General features: G+C 37.8%; 1 protein-coding gene across 1 annotated transcript; it reads left to right on the forward strand.

Moving 5' to 3' along the window:
- Window positions 1–3,524: 3,524 nt before the first annotated feature.
- LOC130012530 (trissin receptor-like) lies at window positions 3,525–21,186 on the forward strand. The gene is made up of 5 exons (XM_056100664.1): window positions 3,525–3,531; window positions 14,711–14,871; window positions 16,944–17,046; window positions 18,183–18,251; window positions 21,179–21,186. Exons 1-5 carry the CDS (start codon window positions 3,525–3,527, stop codon window positions 21,184–21,186), a joined length of 348 nt encoding a protein of 115 aa, XP_055956639.1.
- The last annotated feature ends 2,765 nt before the right edge of the window (window positions 21,187–23,951 follow it).

Genomic DNA, 23,951 nt, shown 5'->3' on the forward strand with positions numbered 1-23,951 from the left:
GGTTTATTTTTGAAAATTCTATATTTTTAAAAAATGTTGCCATGGTAACCAGCCAAATCAGTAATTTATATAGTTGTTAGATATCAAACATAAACCTAAGCTAATGTGTCTTGATATGTAATACTAATAAAAGCATATTTTAAAGTGTCAAACTTGTGTGAATAGGGGACTTTAAAGTGTCAAACTTGTGTGAATAGGGGACTTGGTTTTCATAACCACAACTAAAAAAACCCATGTGATTCCAAGGGTATTTTAGAAAGTTAAAAAACCGAAAATGACTTGTTCATGTGATGTTATTAAGTTATTGTTAAATTAACCATATAACACCATGTGAAATTGAGTCATGTGCTGTTATTTCTACTCTGATAAGATGGTTTGGTCTAGGTTTTACCCCTTTAAATGTGATATAAAACCAATTATTGATAAAACACAGCCAATGCGAAAAAATGTTTATTTCACGTACAGTTTAAAAAAAAAACACAAAGAAGAAATGTTATTAACGGAATATTTTGATGAAAATTTGTACAAATATTGGTACACCACACATTATTATAATTCCAAAATTTCATTTTAATGTATGCAATAGTAATATGGGTTACTATGGGATTTATTTTGGCTCTTTTAAAAGGCAAATTTCTCATTATTTTGAATTTTGAAGGACGCAACCATATAAACTTCAGATGGCCATAACTCAGCCATTTTTGTGATTTGTATATTTTATATATCAACAGAAAGCTGTTTTGATCCCCTTTAAATAAGCATTAAATCACAGGTTTTTTTTAACATTGGGACATGTGACTGGTTTTATGGTGGAGGGTCATATATACACAGTTACTGGGTTTAATACAATGTGACGTAATGATGTGTCAATGTGACGTAATGATGTGTCAATGGAGGATCCTGTGGGTTTATAATAATCAAGAGGCTCAGAAAGATACGGCTGTTCTGCACAAGAATCGCACGCGGTATGCACGAGGCAAATTCGTCGAATTACAATTGCCAAGGGACATCGGTTTTCGTCCCATCCGAAAGACAGAGCTTTCCTTCCTGAACCACGCTGGAAACATTCTGAGGAACTTTCACGGTCAATACCCGGCTCGAACTCGGGATATTTAAGTTTTAATTATCCTTTGATCAATTTAACTATTATCTTGTATTATAACAGCATTTATCTATGGCTTCTTTTTTGTTTTACTATAAATATCACCTTTTAGTTTAACTAAATATCATTTGTGCTTGATAACGATAAGAGTATACTTGTCGAAACGTCGTGCTATACTTATAAACCAGTGATTGTATTTCCATATAAACTGTGTTGTGTTTTTTAATGATTATATTCCATATTTAATGGCCTTTGTATATTCTATGAACTTAATCACAGTGCCATCAAATTTCATTCCATATTAAAAACAGATAACGATTTCGCGAAACAAATTTTAGCCTCAATATGCCAGAATTTAAAAAGTGATGATTTCCTATTAATCAAGAGCAAACAATTTATCATTTAATAATACGAGTTGGTTGGATGACATCTAGACCAGGATGATCAATGATGTATTATTCTGTAAAACAGTTTGTTATCAGATCATCTGATTTTCGTTTACGTCAATGTTCATCGATTTATATCAATAATTATAATGTACAAATATTTGTTGATATCACTTACTTTTTTAATGTGTTTGGGTTTTTTATTGTTTCATTATTACACCGAATTAAAGAGGGTTTTGTCGATGTAATTTGGAAATCCTTCTATTTTAATTGAGGAGGCGTCGTCCATTAAATTAAAGAGGTGTAGTCAATTTAAATCGTTCTATCCAAATGAAAGGGGTGTAGTCAATTTAAAAAACTCTACCCAAACTGAAGGGGTTTAGTCAATTTAAATAATTCTACCCAATTGAAATGGTGTAGTCAATTTAAATAATTCTACCCAATTGAAATGGTGTAGTCAATTTAAATCGTTAGCCTAAAGGAGAGGGGCATAATCAATTATTTACAACCCATATTAACGCGATCTAGTCAATATAAACCGATCTATCCAAATTATAGAGGCCATGTCAATTTATTGTCAATTTAAATTGTAATTTAAAGGTTGTTTGGAGAGGGCAAATTTACTCTGCATCGTACATGACACCGTCATATATATCAATACATGAGATGACGATCACCATGGTAACCTTGCAATTTGTTAATAGTTTCTTTTCAGTGGTGTATCATGGTTTTCATGATATCTGAAACTCCAGACAATAACCTCCAGTCTGTGAGACTTTTCACTAAAATAGAAACGAGGTTCGCCAACACTAAACATAACAAATGCATTTATAAAATTTGCGTATACAGTCTAGATGTATGAAAAATTACAATTTGTTTTCGCGCTATTTCGTCTAACAGCAGTTGTCGGATGCGTGTCTTTCGATACTTGATTTGTGCTAAGTTGGTGAGGTTCTGCTGCGTAATTGTCTCTGTGGAATAAATTAGAACAAGTGTTAAATGGCTGATGGAACCGTCCTTACTGATAATAGTCGTTGCTATGGTCTATTATTAACTAAGTTGTAAAGCCAGACGGAGGCTAGGGAAAATGTCACCTCCACCATGAATGACAAATTGAAGCACATTAATAACCTTCGCATCTTTAACCTTCAAGCAAAATATTTCTCAGTACTGCTTACTAAAAAAGGTGATATCTAAAATTTAAACATATACATTATACAAGAGCTAAATCTGCTTATAACAGGTCTTTCTTTAGCCCTGAAATGTTATCTAAATTATTAATTAGACATTAATTAATTGATCCAGACCATAATCAACTAGCCTGTGATATTTAGCGGATTGGGATACATTTATTTTAAATAAAATTAAATGTAAAATTTGATAATCGAGACTTTATCGTACCGACTGTAATAATGATGATCGAGGCTAGGCTAAAATTTAAAAGCTAATATCTCGATTCAGAGCGGAACAATTTGACTGAAATTTTCGGCATATTCTATTTACGTTATCTTTTTCTTTAAATCTTATAGCGAGAACTGTCAACTCTTTATATAATCTTTGATAATACCCCTTTAATGATAAAACCCCTTTAATGATAATACCCCTTTAATGATAACACCTTCCGGTTTATGTCTGGTTATATTTGTCTCGTGACTATAACTATTAATCACCAAGATAAATAAATATTCGGTTGTTAATTATCTACTTAAATGGACCCAAATTGAACAGAAAGCAATCATTTATTGACCTCTTTACTTATTAAAGATAATTAAATTGGTTTGTAAACACCACTCTTACACAAATAGTCTGGTTTAAATTGAAACAAACTGACAAGCTGTGTTGGATCATTTCTAGGTCCAGGGGAGGCCATCCACGGCAGTGATAGCCAAGAATCTCATTTGGACACAGCTCATCGATTATTCCTACGCATGGCGATCTTTGTTGACCTTTTGGTGTAGAATCTAAGAAAAGGGGTTGAACATACATATTCTCTCAAGGTTTGATAATGAATATTCATGATTTTGAGGCGGGAGAATATGAGAGGTTGGTTAGGTTGCAAGGGCGGACAGTTGCATGTTTACCCGCTACGTTCAGCTTGTGAACCTCAAGTTTTCCATGGTGAACCTCATACGTACTTTTGGGCAAGAGGTTGCCACATGATGCTCCATCTGTGGTAGAAAGCGTTCAACCGCACGAAAATTTGGGAAAAAGTTAGAGCCGGTCTAAGAGACGGGAATTAACATTAAAGTCAATGAAACATTAAACATGAAAACTGGAGCCAGTTGGGATTTAATCTCGGTGTTAGTCTAGAAAGTTCCCCCGGATTTCCCAGCTTGGTTTCCATGGCAATGGTGCATGGCAGAGCGCCTCACAAAGACAAGCGTCTAGTGACAGAATTCGGAATTTGAGTATACCGTAGTAACGCTGTCTGGGTAAAATTTCCCCCGTAGCACAGTCGCGAAAACCATTAGCCCGATTTGGGGCAGAAAACTAGGGCGTTAAACCCCATTTAATTAATTATCATTAAAATTGAAGCCGACTCAATTGTGTGCCTTTCCACCAGCGCCATATATTCCATCGCGATTAGAAGTCAGAGAAGAAACTGAGAATCCATCGCGATTAGAAGTCAGAGAAGAAACTGAGAATAACAACCTAAACTTCTTATAAATTTCCGAAGACAAAGTCGCGTGTTCAGGATTTCGTGAAATTGGAACGCAAATGGGCAATAGGCAGGCAGACGTTTTAAAGCAGGATGAAGGAAGAATTAGGACTGAATAAACCTCTCGTGATAAGGTCTACTTTCAGACTAATCACTACGCATACATGCCAGTGAAATAGTTCTTTGATAGATTTAGGATCGGATCAGATTTAAATACGTTATATATGGACTTTCTAATTAAGGACAATTAAGTTTGCATAGTAATGGTTGACGGTTTTATTTGTATACTAAATTATTTTTATTATCCGGTAAACATGTCCATTAACATATTAGGATGAATACAATGAAAAATATTTTACTCGAAAGTCAGAGTTATCCGTCTAATCTTCATCCAAGTCCAACTGCCCATTTCCAAACAGTAGTTTTCTCATTAACAGTTTTTATCGTTCAATGGCATGACTCGCTCTAATTGAAACAGCAGAAATTCAACTAGGCCCAAATGGTGAAAATTATAAAGTAATCAATATGCAGAATTGTTTTAAGAATTATTCAATCACGATTGGTAGAAATCCAGGTTTGGTGTGATTATAAGATCGAGTCGAGACGTGATCTCCAATATGTCAATTGCTGACACCGGTGTCCGTGTGGTTTCCATGCTTACCATGATAACGTCGTATAACTACGTGGGCTTTGTGAAACGGCACCAAAAACCCGCATTGTCAGCAGCCCGGATGAAGCAGAAAAGAAGGACGTTACATAATATTTTATTTGAGGTTAAGGCAAATGCCAGAACAACGTACTGAAGTTTCAGCAGGGAGAAAACTCTGCGAATAACGCCTCATAGCATTTCAGACATAGTATGCCGGTTTGGGGTGAAGTTAAATGTCAGAAGAAGTATGCCATTCTGTAATAAGATTAATATCCTGTTTTTATTCTGAATTTCCTTATAAAATGGTATGATGTCTGTTATATACCACATCCCGCGTTATGATTTATTTAGAGCCAAGTAATTCTAGGCCATTAGTACGTGTAAATTACGAGCTATTCTATATATATTTAACTGAATGAAACCAAGTAATTCAAAGCTTCATATAAAAACTTTTATCCAATCTATGCTGATGGTGTTTACTTCTTCGTATAAGAAAATGGCATTGTGTTCCGGATGACTTTCGTCCTGTTATTTGATCGCTTATGGTTGGCGACATTTCCTCACTACTCATGGTGGACATTTTTTATAGCAATTATTAATGGTATTAAATCCACACGGGGTAATCGACCAACATTCCAATAAAAGAAGTAGAAGGGGTAATCGACCAAGATTCCATTAAAAGAAATCGAGTAAATGGGAAAAATTATCAACATAATAATAGTCACATGTAGTTGTTCCGGGTGTAGAAGGCATGCGCGGCATCCACGATCTGGATTGTTCGTACGTACCTAACGTTCGAAAACTGAATGGTAGCTAGCTTGTTTGTTCTCCTCTCTGGTGGGTCTGATGTTGAGATTGAGGACCATCTAACAACAGTCGAGCTCCCCGAACAAAGAAATGTACTGAAATGAAAAAAAATAGTGTTTGTACTGTCTGCACAAATCGAACAACCGAGTTTCCGACTAATCGTCAACAAATTCCAACTGTTAAAGGTTCTTTCCAGTGCGCGTCAACATGTATACGGGATCTGGTGAAATCTCATAATGTTATCACTGATGTTATAGTGGTAATTTCTATCAAGTACAAATTTGTACAATCTTCCGTAATTGGTAAATAAAAAATTGCACAAGATCTCAAAATTCTGGTAAATGTTTTAATCCAAACTAGCATGGCATTATATATATATATATATATATATATATATCCAGAAATATTAGTACAACCGTAAAGCTGTACTACTTTGCTTCACGGTAAACGATGAAAAGATAAAAAAGGGTATGCCGACACAAACTGACTTCAACACTGGTTTAATAACATTTTAACATTTTAAAGTACTTTTCGTCCGTCTTGGGACTATTCATAAATAATGTCATTGTATAAAGATGGACAGTATAGTATATTTATACATATTTACATAGTAACACTGTGGTTTTAATTGGCTATAGTTACCATTGTCTATGGTTACATAGTATATCGTTAACTAATAGAAGACATATATATATATATATATATATATATTTATATTTACATTATATAAAACCCATGGTCTTGACATTTAATAAAACGTGACTCGTTACAAATTACAAATCCATATTTGGATATTTCAAAGAAAACCCGGCGTTTTAGTGTCTAATATAGGGATGCGTATTAGACTCAATACAAATTTGTACATTACAAAGAAAGCCTAGCGTCTTAAAGTCTGATATAGACATGGTTATTAGACTCAAATAACTTCTTGAAGAAATGAACTACCAACAAAATCAGAAAGTAAGGCGCTAAACACCATTCCATTTCATTTTCAGACCAAGAACTAAACTGGCTAGATGGACAACGACCCTTGTTAACTCCTATGAACTGTTTTGGTGATTTTTTTTACAAACCGCCAATTTGATTAAAATACAGATCTATATTTCGTTTCGTTTTTTTATACTTTCGATGGCCTACACTACATGAAGATCTGACAAGTTATAGCGATAGGTCACGTCAGGGGTAAAAAGACCGACTTTTGACCTATGGCGTCAGACATTTGATTAACCAATCAGCATTGATGTTACTAGTGGATTGCCCACAGTTCCGGGCAAAAAAGGTCAAACACTCGATTCGACAGACCATTTGATTGGCTGGCCCCTCATTTCAAGCAGAACACGAGTTAAATAACAAGTCTTCCAGATCCAAGTGTAGTTTGAGCTAATACTTTAAGACAGAGGAAATGGGCCAAGTCTTTAAATTTTTGCGTTGGATAATTCGGATATTGATTATTTTAATCCTATAAAATCTCTGTTATAGGCTTTAAAAATCGAATAGGCTTTAAAAATCAGATCTTAATGTACTGTAGGCCATCAAAAGTATAAAAAAAACGAAACGAAATATAAATCTGTATTTTAATCAGATTGAGTAAAGGAGCTAAACCTTAAAATATTATCCAGAGTCTTCGATATTATAAAAATGAAAATGAAATGAAATGGGGTTTAACGTCCTAGTGTTCTGCCCCTACTGGGCTAATAAAGACGGGCATACCCCATACGGTGTGCTATGAGGGTAAATTTCTCCATCGGATCTTTTACGTGCAAGCCAATGTGTACACGGGGTCTCGGTGATTCGTCACCTTCGAACAACTGTACCTTGTCCCTTGCCAGACCTTCTGTCATGCATCACTGACAAGGGGAAACCACGCCGGAAAATCCCGACGAATTTTCTCGGCCAATGTAGGGATCGAACACGGGACCCACTTAGCCGCCGTAGATCCCTCGACATCACAAACACGAATTATTGGTTCATTCCAATCGATAGGGGTGTCGTGATCTTAACCGTGAAAATATGGGCTCCTGATATCCAATATTTAAGACGGTGAACAATTTTAAAACAAAGCTAAACGTCAGTGGGTGAGTGAAATGTCCAACAGTACTGTAGATTGGACTTACCAGACGCGAGCGACTACCATTCAGTGGGTGTCCTTGCTGAAGAAATTCCCACCAGGCGTCGCTAATAAAAACTCGGTTACACGTGACCTTATCGATGGTAAGACAACCGTATTTCGACGCATCAGGGTTAAATTCCATTTTAACAACAAAAACTAAAGTTGTCAACACAACAGTTCGTAATGAATGTACAGTAAAATATTGCTCAAGGTCAACAATGAGGTCACATGGGACCGTCTCCTCTATGGTATAACCTGTCACCTATAAATTATTCTTCATTATCTCTAGCCAGGACGCCCTTTTGATCTGCTCGCGTATTGTGAGAAATAACTGTAAAAGTGCATTCATAGTGCATTAACATGTACTGCTTGACCCATTTTCGTCCATTTTAGTTTCCAAAGATAAGAGATTTAGCTCATTTAACTAAATCCCGAGGCTTATGTCGACTTTCTTTAAGAAGCACCAACTCTTCGAGTGTCAAGATATTTTAACTATTAATACATGACATCTGGTCCGTTTTGTTTTTAAATGCATATAATGACTATAGGAAATGTATATAATACCCGATGTGGCATTGTGAGATGACCCCCAGTGTGTGTTTACTGTTTAGCGCATGCTCACACCGTTATAGACGCGGTATACATTCACTCCCCGTGATGGGATCTCCCCTTAGATTTTCTTACGGTCAAATCGGTGTCTACACTATAAATAGCTACCTACAATTACAGTATTACCATCAGTATAGGGATTCGGGTTTCTTTTCTTTGTGTTCAATAAAATGTTGGGTTTTTTAAAATCATCTATTCGGGATTCGGCAATAAAACAGGTGATTGCTGGAGATGACTGTCTCGTGCACTCTAAAAAAACAGTCAGCACTCTACTCGCTTGACAAACAGTCGTCTCCATGCTAGTCAGTCACCCAACGCGGAAATGGTCGGATGCAAGATAGATCGTTCTCTTTTAGTGGCGAATCCCGAATAACGTGCTGGCTCGTTGTTCGTTATTGGCAAATCACGAATTCGGCATTGAAAACACGAATTATTTGTTAATTTAAATCAACATTAATGTTGTGATCTTACCGGAAAAATATGGGCTTCTGATATCCAATATTTAAGACAAATTAAACCTTTTACCATTGGTACACGAATCGTTTACCTTAAAACCGTTTCAACGCCATTTGTAACAAGAGACACGACGAACGCGGCTAGACATATTCCACAAATCATGTCAAACGGTGACGCCCATATCCTTATGTAGAGAGCATGTGCAATAAATACAATCGGTGTTGACTGGAATAACCAGATGCTAGAGATTTCCATTCGATTGAGACTTTGAAACTAGAGTAAAAAACGGAAACGATTGAATGTAAATCAATTTATATACATTCATATTACATTATTATATGGGTTAAGACCCAATTGTGTTAATTTCTAGGTCCCAAATATTAGCGATTTAGCTCCTTTAAAGTCGCTGATCGCCATTTAATCAAATTTTCTACGGCTTAAAATGCATGCGAAGATGTACTCAAATTGCTTATTAAATAGGGAAAACAAAATCAAAAATATCAACCATTGGTGTTCTCCTGCTCTATATTCAAATGGATTAAAAATAACGATAGCGAGGGCTTTCTTAAACGGGCTCTAGACGAAACGGCCAAACCAATAGACCAAATCGGACATCACCTTTCGTCAAAACGACCATAAATTAGTCATAACGGCCAATAAAAATCAAAACAATGGAATAAATATGTATTTGTTATTTAATCAGAATCCAGTCATGTGTATTTGTTATTTTAATCAGAATCCAGTCATGTGTATTTGGATTCATTTTGGCCATATTTGTAGTGGCTTGTAGTTTTTGCCGTTTTAATTTTACGTCCGTTTTTAAGGTCTACAGAGGATGTTGGGGAATATCTTTGTAAAAACTGAACGGAACTGGCATATTTTGGACCAATGACCAGAGACGCTAGGAAAGGTGTTGATGGGCGTAACTCTGATATCCCTACCTTTTGGTGTACCCTAATTTATCATTCAGTATGGGGTTGACACTTTCCCCCAACGTCCACCTGCTTCTACAGCCTCCTTAGATGATCACAACGTCTATCACCAACGTATCTCTGGGCAAAGATAACGCACCAACGCCTCAACTTCACAATAATAAAGTATCGAAAGAAATAAGCAGACTACGCCAATGAGGTGTTGAGAAACTTTTTAATACAAATGCGAGAAAAAAAAAGAAACATTTTGTAAATTTTCTCACCTCTAGACTGTTTAGGCAATTTTTATAAATATATTTGTTATGTTTAGAGTTAGTGAGGAGTTTCTCGGGAGGTTTTTATTATCTTGAGTATCTGAGTATTATAATAAAACGTTTATCATTTAGGTTAAACTGATAGGGTCATTTATCTTCGGTAGAAACTTCTTGTGTAAGTAATTATTTTTAGACTTAAGAACAAGAAGAAACTGGGATTTGAATCTCCAGAATATTCTTGCCGATAGTTGGCTTGTGTTCTACCGCTTGAGCACCGAAGCCACCGCCAGCCTTTAAACGTGAATTTTGAGGCAGGTTTAACGTCTTTTAATTCATAAAAAGTGTTAGTCTAGACTTGAATGGTTATCGTAAATAAAATAAAACCAAGTACGAACAATCCAAACCATAAGACAAAATTCGAAGTCCTAAAAAAACGTTATAGGCAAAATAGTGTATTCAAGCAAAATAGTGTACTCAGCAAATGGACTGCTCCTCGTGTACAAAATACACGACAAACAGTGGTAACAGGTTTCATTCAGCTGTGAACATTTAATTTCAGTGTCATTAGGATTATGAAGTGATCATGACGACGATGATGAATATAACGTTAATCGGAGGGTTTAATGGATCGTTGTCTGATAATACAACATTATCATCGGGAATCATCTTCGTCAACCCCTTCGATGTACCATTTGTTCGAGCTGTTTTTATTGTAGCGTATTCTGTTGTGTTCATCTGCTGCTGTGCTGGTAAGTTCAATTTATCTTTCAGTCTTGCATTACTAGATACAGTCTCATTTCAAACAGGGGACCGCGGTGGCTCAGTGAGTAAGGCGTTGGGTCTCTGGCCTGGAGATCCCGCGTTCGATCCTCGAGATATTCCGTAGCGCAAAGTTTCTCTCATAGCACACTGTATGGCGTATGTCCGTCTTCATTAAACCAGTAGGACGTTAAACCTCATTGCATTCCAATTATTAGACGAGAATTAAAGTCTAATACCTCACACAGGATTTGGATAAAATATTAAAATATTTGATATTACCCAGAAAGATTTATATTCAATCCAGAAAGATTCTTTCGGGCCATGTGTGGGTTTTTTCCTGGTCCTCCGGTTTCCTCCCACAGCTAAAGACCCCTACGCGCAAGCGAATTATGTAGATAAAATTAAACCATATGTTAGTCCCGAAATGACCTAGTTTGTGTCGAGTGGACGTTAAACCCCATTTCTCTCTCTCTTATCTCTTTCTGTAATTGGTACGGATGTATTATACAATAGAGACTTTTGGCAAGCGGATTTTTCCCATCCGTATCCCGTATCCGTATCGTATACGTGATACGTTGCGTCAATGTAGTTTTAGAGTTTTGGCAGATTTTAGAAATTTTTGGTTTCACTAATGTATCATTTCAGAAAGTTTAGCCCGTAGATCAACCAGTATGCAGACAGGCGGGAAAAATATGAAAATTCCGAGAACAACCCATCAAAAATAATGATTAAATTCAAGTCGTTATCACTGTTAAAATCACATCAAATATACACCTTCGTGTTCTAGGATACACATAGATTCATAAAAACGCTATGATGCAACATTTCAGCGTCTAAAAGTAGAAAAAAACGACGGTAAAAAGACGACAGTGTTATACGGAACATTTCCGTATGAAAGCCGTTCCATACGTGCTGCCGTATCCGTGTGCCGTATCACGTATGAGAAATACACAGACATTGATGACGTCACACGCAAAATCCATACGGATACGCGATACGGACCAGGAAATTACGCTTGCCAAAAGTCTCTAATATGTCATTATTCCCGCCGTCTCTTGCATTTAAAAATCAGACACCCATTTGGTAACCTAGCAATTACCGAGTATTTTAACGTTATCATCCAGTAGGCGTCACAAATCAACAGATAATTATTGTCTTTACAGCAGATTTCACCATCTTGTGTGATTTTTCATTCACGATTATATAATTGTTTTGTTGACAACATTTCTTTCATTCACTCCTACCATACTTTAGAGAGAATATTTTTTAAAGAAACTTTTGCTTATTCGCTTAAAGATGGTATGCCCTCTATCATTCAATCCGATTAAAACACAGATCCTATTTCCTTTTGTTTTGTATAGTTCAAAATTTCGTTTTACTTGTCTTTACTACACTAGAATCTAGAAGAGTTGTTATATAACCCGCGCTATGGTTGGTGTGACGGTTTAACCAATGAAACGGTCTATTACGGCGAGTTCTTGGCGTGCTGTTCACGGAACTGTGGGTATTCCACTAGAAACATCAACGCTGATTGGTTAATCAAATGTCTGAAGTCATAGGTTCAAAAACCGCTCGCATGACCTATGGCACGACCTTCCACTACAACCGGTCATATCTTCATGTAGTAGAAGCCACCGAAAGTATAAAATAAAACGAAACGAAATAGAGATCTGTATTTTAATCAGAACGTATATTATTGGGCCAACATTACAATTCTAGATTCTATGGGATTTTGTTTTCATTTTCATGGGATGGCAATGTCGTAAATCGCCACTAATGGTCCCGTGGGAGGTAGTTACATACGATATTCTTGCTTGGTCTGTAATTTCATGAATCTGTTGCCAGTGTATTTTTTAATAAGCAAATAAATAAAAATGTGACCAATGCAAGAATGACAATAATCATTCTCATCTGTCCTAATGCTACTGTGGGAGTTGGTGTCATATGATAGCCTGGTTTAGTTTGTAATGTCATGAGGCTGCTACCCGTAGTCGTGTGGTAGTTAATCCATGATGGCCTTGTTTAGTCGTGAGGCTGCTACCCGTGATCGTGTGGTAGTTAGTCTCATATAATAGCCTGGTTTAGTCTGTAGTGACGTGGGGCTGCTGGCAGTGGTTTTGAAATAGAGCGAGAAATGGGGTTTAACTTCCACTCGACACCAACTAGGTATTTTCGGGACTAACATATTGTTCAATTACACTCTTTCACTAGCTTTAACGTTTTACTGACACAAACTCTTACACTAGCACTAACCTTTTACTGACCTCATCCATTGACTCAAATTAAAACCTCGGGTCGTAATTCGAGAGATTCAGGGAAAACAAATCTATAAAAGGTATGGTTTGGGTAATGGTTTAATTCCGTTCGATATTTCGATCTGGTGAAATGAAAATGCTATTCAGCAACGCCTACAGGCGATATATACCAACTAGCTCCGTCTAAAATTGTTAGGTAAATCTTTTAGTGGGCTGAATCCAAGTCGGGAGATTATCTACCGTGGGTTTTATTTTTAGATCAGGTGTTAAATGATCAATTTAATTATATTGTTGCGGGAATTAAGCACTATGGTTAATATTCTCATAGTCCTAATGTTTCTCATCTAATTTGAAAATAAAATCCTTTAAAAACACGTTAATAAGATTATCAGAAGTTCCGAATGGATTATCGTTAAAGTCTGAATAGTTATAGATTCGTCCTCGTGTCACCAAATAGTCACATTCCATATTTGAAAATAAAATCTTGTCAAAAACTCTAGCCGCTTTAGGGTTAACGATGGACGGACAGGAGAGGCGACTAACGGTATATTGTGTCGTTGATCCCCTGAAAAATTCGAACGGAGATATATATTGATAATACGTCTCGATGATCGTGATTCTTTTATTTCCCGCGTATCTTTTCATTCTGCTGTGCAAACTAGAACTACGGGATATTCCACAACGAAACGAACAACTGCTACGTACCTATTTAAAAACACGTCCTCTATTTACGTCATGTATTAGATATTGGTTTATCTGTATTATATTGACTACAGGAGTTATATAAATCAATTATTACATTGTATCTCTCGATTCATTCGCTTATTGTGAACGAACAACATGTAAATTAGCTCAAAATTTTGTCATTTGAAATATGATTCGTGATGAAATGATATTTCATTCATACGGGGGCCTAATGTTCATTAAAATCCGATGTTCTTCAACATGGCCGTCTGCCATATTGTCTGTCTACCGTTACAATTAGCTACGCTGGAAAACAGTCACGAACCTAGTTGACCGGCATGTCAATGTCCACATCGACGATGTAAATCGAAAACACTAAGTATTATACGTCTAGACTTTTGAGTAGTATTTATTACGCTTCCATTCTCATATTTAAACACTCTAACACAGGATTAGACATATTGTAATTACTGTAAACACGACTTGGACACAGCATTAGACATGAGGTAATTACCGTAAACACGACTTGGACACAGCATTAGACATATTGTAATTACTGTAAACACGACTTGGACACAGCATTAGACATGAGGTAATTACCGTAAACACGACTTGGACACAGCATTAGACATATTGTAATTATCGTAAACACGACCTGGACACAGCTTTAGACATGTTGTAATTATCGAAAACACTATAATATATGACTCGAAACACGAGTATTGATTATACAGGGTTTTTTTATAGTGGCCCAGCGGTTATGGTGCGTGCTCATTAACTAGGAGTGTCACGGTTTAATCCCGGTGTTGGGCGAGAAAGTTTCTTATGATCTTCCCGTCTGGTTATATCTTGTCCGTGTTGCCTGACATGAAAAGCGTCTGGTATACAAAGAAAAACAAGGTCCCATGTAAACATTGGTGTACACTGGCAGCTTAAGTGTGAGGAAAAGTAGGCAAATATTCAAGTTTCCCACAAATCCCGGCCCCCGATTACCTCAGAAATTAGGACCTCAAACCCCACTTTTAAAATATATTTAATATTTCAGGTAACGCGTTGGTATTATTTATAATATTGAAGAATGCTCGGATGAGAACCAGACCATATGTATTTCTAGCTAATCTGGCTGTAGCTGATCTCAGTGTTGGAGTATTCTGTGTTATCCCAAGTTTAACAACTTTTCTATCACCTGTTTGGATTTTAGGAGAGGTATGTCTTTCTACTCTTTCTTGAACACCTGATACCACTCATCGGCTAAGTCATTCTTATAGCTAACAATATAATGTTGCAATTTTGCATGTCATTAATTACAAAATTACGACCACATTTTTTGCCTAGGTTAACATAGCGATTTCAGAATCGGTATTTCAATATTCTTAGCGTGTAGCGTGTTGGGTCTACTTAAACCAAATATACTGGATCATGAATGACAGAATTCATTTGAGAGAATGGTCAAGCTTATTTCCCCGGAAGTACAGAAATGTGGTTCGTTAAATACCATTTCATTTCATTTATTTCAGGCCATGTGTAAAGTGTATTATATTATATTTCAGACCATGTGTAAAGTGTATTATATTATATTTCAGACCATGTGTAAAGTGTATTATATTATATTTCAGACCATGTGTAAAGTGTAATATATTATATTTCAGACCATGTGTAAAGTGTATTATATACTATTCAAAAAAAGTAGGGGATATTTGATTTTGGGGGCATAATACTAAAATATGCAAATGACTACGAAAAAAGTCACTATAGAACCTAACAGAAGAAACATTTCCAGTTACATGTGACGCCCAAACGCACCAATAGCTACCGCATGGAATGCAGGTGATGCTTGGGATCATCATGGGGGTCCAATCCAAGATTTGCACGACTCTGACTTTGAATGTTACAGTCATTGTTGCATTGAATTCCAGGGTGGAAACATCAGTTTAATTGTTTTAGTGACCAGAAAACAAATTTTGATATGCGTCGGCTTACCCAAAATGAAAGGTTACGTGCCCTTGGCATGCTACAGATCGGCACAACACAGGCGGTTGTGGCGCGGACGATGAATGTTTCTCAGTCTGTCATAAGCAGGCTATGGTCCAGATACCGTGATACACAATCTGTACAGGACAGACCACGTTCAGGTCGACCAAGGGCGACAACTCAAGCCCAGGATCGATTTATCCGTACCTTGGCCTTGAGAAATCGTGTCATCACAGCAAATCAGATCAGCGCTCGTCTTCAAACAGACACTGGTGTGAGAGTGAGTGGCCAGACGATTCGGAATCGACTGCATAGGGGTCACCTTCGCGCCCGACGTCCTCGCGTTATCCCTTGTTTGAGAGATCATCACATTCAGGCAAGACGTCGTTGGTGTAGGGATCGTCAACACTGGGATAATCGACGCTGGAGCAATGTGATGTTTTCAGATGAGTCAAGGTTCACTGTTGATTTTTTGGACAGACGTAGGAAGGTGTGGCGTCGTCGAAACGAGCGCTTCCAAGACGTTAACGTCATCAGACATGATCGATTTGGGGATGGTTCTGTTATGGTGTGGGGAGGCATCACTGTTGCTGGAAGAACGGCTTTACATGTTGTTGCAGGGCGTGTTACAGGCCAGTACTACCGGGACAACATCTTGGCAGTCCATGTTGTGCCGTTCGCACGACGTCATGGCCGCCGTTTCATCTTCCAGGATGACAACGCAAGATGTCACAGGGCCAGGATCGTTACAGGTTACCTCCAACAACAGAACATCACCACATTACCTTGGCCAGCACTGAGTCCCGACCTCTCCCCCATCGAGCATGTCTGGGACATGCTTGGACAGAGGTTACGTCAACGTCAACAACGTCCTGCCAATGTCCAAGAACTTGCTGCTGCGTTGCAACAGGAATGGGACAATCTGGACCAAAATGACCTTAGACCTCTCATTAGGAGTATGCCACGTCGGATCAATGCTTGTTTGGCAAACAGAGGAGGATTTACCCGTTACTGACTTGGTTGTGATGCTGTGGTAACTTTGCTGTTTGACCCCAGGTATCATTTTACCCTTATAATGGTCAGTCTGTGCCTTACTTAGTCTAACGATCATTTGGAATAAATCGATGAATGTGAACTTCATTTCATTTTGTCATTTGTTTCTTCGTCAGTTTCATTAGGTGACTTTAATAACACTTAAAAATCAAATATCCCCTACTTTTTTTGAATAGTATATTATATTTCAGACCATGTGTAAAGTGTAATATATTATATTTCAGACCATGTGTAAAGTGTATTATTTTGTACAGAATATGAGTTATATGACGTCAATTCTATTGTTGACTGTGATATCAGTTGAAAGATTTGTAGCCACCATGTTTCCGCTGAGGGCCAACAACCTGTTTACACCGTGTAGGTTAGCTATAGCCCAGGTAATTATACTGTTTACACCGTGTAGATTAGCTATAGCCCAGGTAATATTTTAGTTTCTGTGTTTGTTGGGAGACACGCTGGATCAGTGAATAATGCGGTGACACACCAACCCGGATCTCCCGGTAATGGCCGAGAAGATCATCCGGGATACAAGTGTGGTTTCCTCTTGTCAGTGGTGCACAGGATCTGAAAAAGAACAATATCTAGTCGTTCGGATGGGACGAAAAATCGAAATCCCGCGTGCGTGCACCTAAAAGAGCCCTTGAATTATGAATTCGATGAAATGTAGGCGGGGCGCGGCTCTCCAGGCACAATGTCCCTCATAGCACATTGCATTGCTTATGCTTGTCTTCATTAGCCTGGCTATTGCAGAAAACTAGGACATTAAACTCCATTTCGGTTGATTTCATTTCACCTTGCAGATTATCTATAACCCAGACAGGTATATATACCAGTCGGTATGTTATTATCCACAGACCGGAAGTACTTGAGTCTCCATCGCTTAGTGTCAATAATATCCCAATTGTTTGATAAGGACTAGAAACTCCTCGTCGAGACGTCGCTCATTAATAAGCAGTAATAATAACAATGTACATTTGTAGAGCGCCAAATCCATCCAAAAGCATGCCCAAAGCACAATGAGACAATAATTATATACACAAGTGAACAGAAAGTCTAATTCTCGCAGCATTCTCGAAATAAGTGAGTCTACAGCTGTGATTTGAAAGTAGTCAAAGTTTCACTGTTTCGGATTTTCATAGCTAAATCATTCCACAATTAAGGAGCAACTACACTAAAACTTCTGTCACCAAAATGTTTCAATTTTGAGTGTGGAACGACAAGAGTGTTCTGGTAATAAGATCTCAAGGACCGATTTGGTTGATATAGTGTCAGTAGTTCTGATAAATAACTGGGTGAACTGTGTATAGTAATTATGTTATTTTCTATATTTCAGTGTTCAATATGGATTATAGCGTGTGTTTATAATATTCCACATCTGGTTATATTCAGTGTATTCTATATTCCTTCACCTGATGGAGGAATGGATGAATTCTGTTTTCTACAACCAGATATCATCAACATGAAACTATACTATACCTTCAATGTTATCATGTGGTATGTGGCACCATTGATCATCATGGGTTTCATGTATTCTAAGATATCTTTAGTCTTGTGGTATACCAGTTCTCCTAATAATAGTCTCATATCAGATCGTACCAGTGTTATTACAGACAAACAGTTTAAAACGGATGAGGCACCAGTCGAAGAGCAGGAAAAAAGCAGCTCAACAGATTCTAGATCACCGATAAACAAAGTCACAACGTCTGCATTTGCTTTAAATCGTCGGACACCGTTCAGAATGAATTCAAACCGTGCATTAAAATCACGAAGACGTGTTATTCGACTATTGTTAGCTATCGTTATTTCATTCAGTGTCTGTGTTCTGCCTCATAATGTTCGACTTTTTCTCATTTATTGGGATTTGTATCCGATGCCTTCATTTTTAGTTGGTTTGTTTCCACCAAGTGCGTTCTTAATGTTGTATCTGAATAGCGCCTTAAATCCATTTCTCTATTGTTTAATGTCCGTGAGTTTCAGAAGAAAAATGCGACAATCGTTACAATGTTGCTATAGACTGGAAAATCGCATTATTTGACAGGAAGAAATGGTTGAATTATAATAAGTGATAAAGGAGTGTATATAGATGGTAATAAGTGTTCCAGACAGTATTTATCGCGGGTTTGAATCCCGGCGTGGGCCAAGAGGCGACTCCTATGTGTTAAATAGGAATTTTCTTGTATGGATTATATTTTGAAGCCTTTATCGATTTGATAATTTGTTGACATTATACGGGGCTGTGGGGTTTTCATACGTACATATCCACGAATCTGTCTGTCCGGTGCTTATATTTCTTGGTGATTTCCAGACAATATATTTTAGTATTAAAGACTGTAATATAAGTTTTACGATGATCCGTCTGCTGGATTGATATAAGACTTCCGAACAATGGTTTTATGATGATCCGTCTGCTGAATTGATATGACATTCAGAGAACGGTTTTATCCGGAACTGATCAACGATTCTACTTTTAAATGACATACGCATGATTAATTTAATTGGCCATTCTCAATTTAGAAAGGTAACGCCGTTATGGTGAAGAGATTGTGGACAAGACTAGAGAGAGGGAGAGAGAGAGAGAGAGAAAAAAAAAATGGGGTTTAACGTCCACTTGACACAAACTAGGTCATTCTTTGACTAATTTTACTTCAATAATTCGTTTGCGCGTAGGAGTCTTTAGCAGTGGGAGAAAACCGGGAGACCCGGAGAAAACTCACGAGGTTGGACAGGCGGCCCAACTCCTTGTCACGTACAACCGTGGAGTCGAAATCACGCCAGTTGGCTCAATGACAGGCCTTCTGATACAGCGCGCACGTGCTAACTATTCGGCTATCCAATCCCAAGTGGACAAGACTAGATATAACAGATTTTCGCTCTTTGATGTGAGTAGGTTAAATTAACAGGAGGTTGCCATATATGACAGCTCACATTTCAAACTGATATAACAGGAATCGTAAAAATAACTAGGGTTCATCCGGCCATGATCCCATTGCTTCACATTAAATTTAACAAAAAATGATCAAGAACAGCGGAAAATGCCGAACATCGATCAGGTTCATGTTCTGCCATGCTTCACACTAAAGCTAGCCGTTTCATCACAGACGATGCTAGAAATGACAGGGTTGATAAACATATCTTAAAGGACAATATTGGTGCCAGTCATTATCACTTTTGGTCTTCGAAGGAATTATTATTGAGCAGAAATTCGCCCATGTATCTGTTACCACCCGTCACTTCAGTCAGTTATATAGAGTGATAACTCGTATTTTCCTTTTGCGTTCGTCACTTCCGATTGGTGCAGCATTGATTACGCATCTATCGTAGCAATGATCTCTGTGATAAAATAATATTTGGAACGTGTTTAACCAGTTTTATCACATATGTGATAATGACTGGAACCAATATTGTCCTTTAATATCTATAGGATTAATAATAAATTGTGAACCGATTGAGAGATGGACGGACAACGACAAATCAAATGGGAGATCTTTTGATATGCACCTTGAGTGTCATCTAAATCGGAGAACAATAGTTGGCCTCTTGAAGGTCTAGAACACTGTACAATACATATTGTGTAAGGATCAGGTACGAACCAAGCTCATTAACATATATTGTAAGTTTCATTGAAATGAAATGAAATGAAATGAAATGAAATGAAATGAGGTTTAACGTCCTACTGTTCTGCTCCGAACTTGGCTAATGAAGACGGGCATACGCCATACAGTGTGCTATGAGGGGAATTTTGCCCGGACAGCGGCGCTATGGCCTACTCTTAAATCGACTTCCAACTACCAAGGGATCTTTTACGTGCACGCCAATGTATACACAGGACCTCGGTTTTTCGTACCATCTGAACAACTAGACAGGAGTATATCGAATTCCAACTGCCAAGGGATCTTTTACGTGCCCGCCAATGTGTACACGGGACCTCGGTCCTTCGTACCATCCGACTAGACAGCTGTCTTTGTCAGGCCCTCCGTCCTGCATCACTGACAAGGGCAACCACGCCGGAAAATCAGGATGAACTTTCTCGGCCAATGCAGGGATCGAACACCCGATCTCTAGGCTAGCTAGTCAGCGTCTTACCCACTTAGCCACCGTGACCCCCCCCCCCCCCCCACCGCCCCCGCTTAATTTAAATCGATCCACAAATTTTGTATATATTTCACATTTCACAATTGTGGTCTCTAGATGGCCCACTGCCTTGGTATATATAGTACATGCTTTGCCAGAATTTACGTAGGACGGGGACGGGCCCATCCGAGATGTGTGGGATATAAGCGTCCACTTTATTCTAAACGGAAACACAGATATCCAGGCAGAGGCGGTGACATTATGTCCACATGAAAATGTGGACGTATAAAATCGAATATAGGAAAAAACACAGACTAAAAACCAGCTCATCTTAACTTTAACAATTTTATGTAAAGTATTTCTTTATAATTGTTTTTTTTTTCTATAATTTTGTTAATAATAAAACACTTTTAAACAGTTTTATAAAGTCGGGTTGTTCTCTTATCACGATATCCATCCATGAAGAGAGATTTGAACATATTGACTAGTGGTTTCAGGACATCCTCGATACACTTTATTTCAATAATTCGCTTGCGCGTAGTCGTGTAGGGGTCTTTAGCAGGTGACCCAACTCCTTGTCAAGAATACGTGGGTAATCAATGACAGCCCCCCCCACCCCCACCCCATTAAAAACACACCGATAACTATCTGATATTTCCTACAAGACAACTCATGCCCCAAGACTCAAGTATACCTCTAAAAATCAGGAATAGGGCCTAGTACTGAGAAATGTTACAAAGGAAGGCATTTTAAATATGAGACTAACACATGGTTCAATTTTATTTCAATAATTCGCTTGCGCGTAAACATCTTTAGCAGTGGGAGTTGTCATTTTATTTTATTTATTTCCCACTATAAGGGAGTCTTTAACGTACTGCTAATTCAACGGTATAACCGAGATCTTGTTTTCCTACCATCCGAAGGACTAGACGCTTTTCCATATCAGATCCTACATCCTGTACCACTGACACGAGGAACCCTGCCTGGTTGGAGCCACTGTGATTGGCTAAAATAGACCTTGGCAGTAAAAAGGAAAAAAGGTATCTTTTCATTTGATAAATAAAAAAAAAATCAAGTCATGTATATTGGACACCATATTCCTGAAGCAATAGCCGAGGGGGTTGGGGTAGCCGAATGGTTAGCACGTGCGCGCTGTATCATTAGGTCTGTCATTGTGTCAACGAGTGTGGTTTCGATTCCCCGGTTGAACATGACAAGGAGTTGGGTCGCCTGTCCAACCTCGTGGGTTTTCTCCGGGTCCTCCGGTTCCCTCCCACTGCTAAAGACCCCTACGCGCAAGCGAATTATTGAAATAAAATTGAACCATGTGTCCCGAAATGATCTAGTTTGTGTCGAGTGGACGTTAAACCCCATCTCTCTCTCTCTCTCTCTCTCTCTCTCTCTCTCTAAATAGCAAGGGAAATCCCTCTCTAGGATTAGTTCTAAACCAACAAAACACTGCGAGGCGTATAATTGAACAGAAACTTCCTAAAGATGTGGTTAGATTGTACAGTTGTGTAAACAAAGTCAAACGAGCGAAAGTAAAATCCAATTTCAACAAATGAAATATAGTTAAAATAAAATGGAGTTTCTGCACCAATGAAGAAGGGCATTCATCATAAAGTGTGCTATGAGAGAAATTTTGCTCTAATTCCAACTGTAGGACAACGACCCTGGTTTAATCGCTGAAGGTTTGTAACGTCTGTTTCCATGGTATCTCAGACTAAAAATGGGAGAAGCTGAAACATGCTCCTATATGATTTTACAATCTGTCCTATTGTGACCTAGGGTCATAGATTTGGTTTATTTGGAATTTCTTCACTTTATTTAGAGCACATAATGGCCTCATCTTACCAAGTTGTCCTACTTCATAGTAGATCTTAGAGTATGTATGGATGCCAGCATAGGCATCTCTATTTTGTCATGGTTGTTGCAATTAAGATCGTGATTATTGCTCACCTATCCGCAATCTGCATATCTATTTTACGAAACTTTACTTAATCGGAATCATTAAATCAGATTTCCATAAAATGGGAGGTAACTCTGGAACTGTACCATTAGGATTCAGACCAGCAATACTTCACCGTTTATGTCAATCGTTAAACCATTTACAATTTCACTGATGTTCATCTTTATAGTGACAACAAAGGAGTGGATGGGGGTTGATTATCTTGACAGGTTAAAGGTCATTTTCGTAGGTGTTTTCTTTAAGCAGTGGACACACTAGCCGAATCATTCGTCCGAATCATTCAGCCGAATCAATTGCCGCTGAAATTCGCTTTAGTATGTTCGGTGTCATTGGTCAAAATTTCTATTTGCCCGAATCAAACATGTATTCAGCCGAATTATATTCGCGTATGTCCGCTTTGTCGAAGCATTCGCCCGATTGTAGTATTCTTTAGACAATCACCACTGATATCAAGAAGACACTGGGCTGTTTGAAGACATGGTTGCTGCCATGGTTAATCGTGATGTGAATGATTCAGCAAGTGTGTTCACCGCTTTAGTTTATATCTGTTTACCCCGCGACCCTCCCACCTCAAAATTATGGATATTCACCAAAACCTGACAGAAACATGGATATTCAACAAAACCTGGCAGAAACATGGATATTCACCAAAACCTGACGGAAAGTGCAAAGTCAAACACTAGGTAGGATAGTCAACCAAATTGTAACACAAAAGAGCACATTGGTCAGCAGTGAATATTCGCTAGGCCGCTACACTGATTAGCAGTGAATATTCGCTAGGACGCTACAATCACTGAGAGGGATGACATCGGTGTGACTTAATTAGCTCGCAATAAGTTAAAACTTGTTTCTTTCTGCAAATTAAATTCTATAAAAGAATTTTGAATTATTAAAACAATTAATAAAGGTGTTTAAAATTTATGTCGGTAAACAATATTCCCTATTTAGTGTAAATGGGTATGTAAAATTAGTAAAAGGCACCATTCTGCCCAGACCAGTTAACGCTACGACGTCTTATGTAAACAATACACGGGCTGTCGAGCCAATGATCGACGATGTGTGATGTGACGTCACATATAGAGGGCATACTTGAACTTATAAAGGTCACTTATAAAGAAGACTTTCACAATACCTCTATGAAACAGATTGATATATTGGCAAAAGAACGAAAAAGAAAAAGAGAAAAGAAAGAATTGCTATTACGTCATTATTAGACGTAATA

Source organism: Patella vulgata, chromosome 4 (assembly GCF_932274485.2).
Source record: "Patella vulgata chromosome 4, xgPatVulg1.2, whole genome shotgun sequence".
Classification (NCBI taxonomy): Eukaryota; Metazoa; Mollusca; class Gastropoda; family Patellidae; genus Patella; species Patella vulgata.

Excerpts from the sequence above, each read along its gene's own strand:
- LOC130012530 (XM_056100664.1), top strand. Across the intron at positions 14,872-16,943 it reads CTGTTTGGATTTTAGGAGAG|AATATGAGTTATATGACGTC; the intron begins GTATGTCTTTCT and ends TATTTTGTACAG. Across the intron at positions 17,047-18,182 it reads CAACAACCTGTTTACACCGT|GGTATGTGGCACCATTGATC; the intron begins GTAGGTTAGCTA and ends ATGTTATCATGT.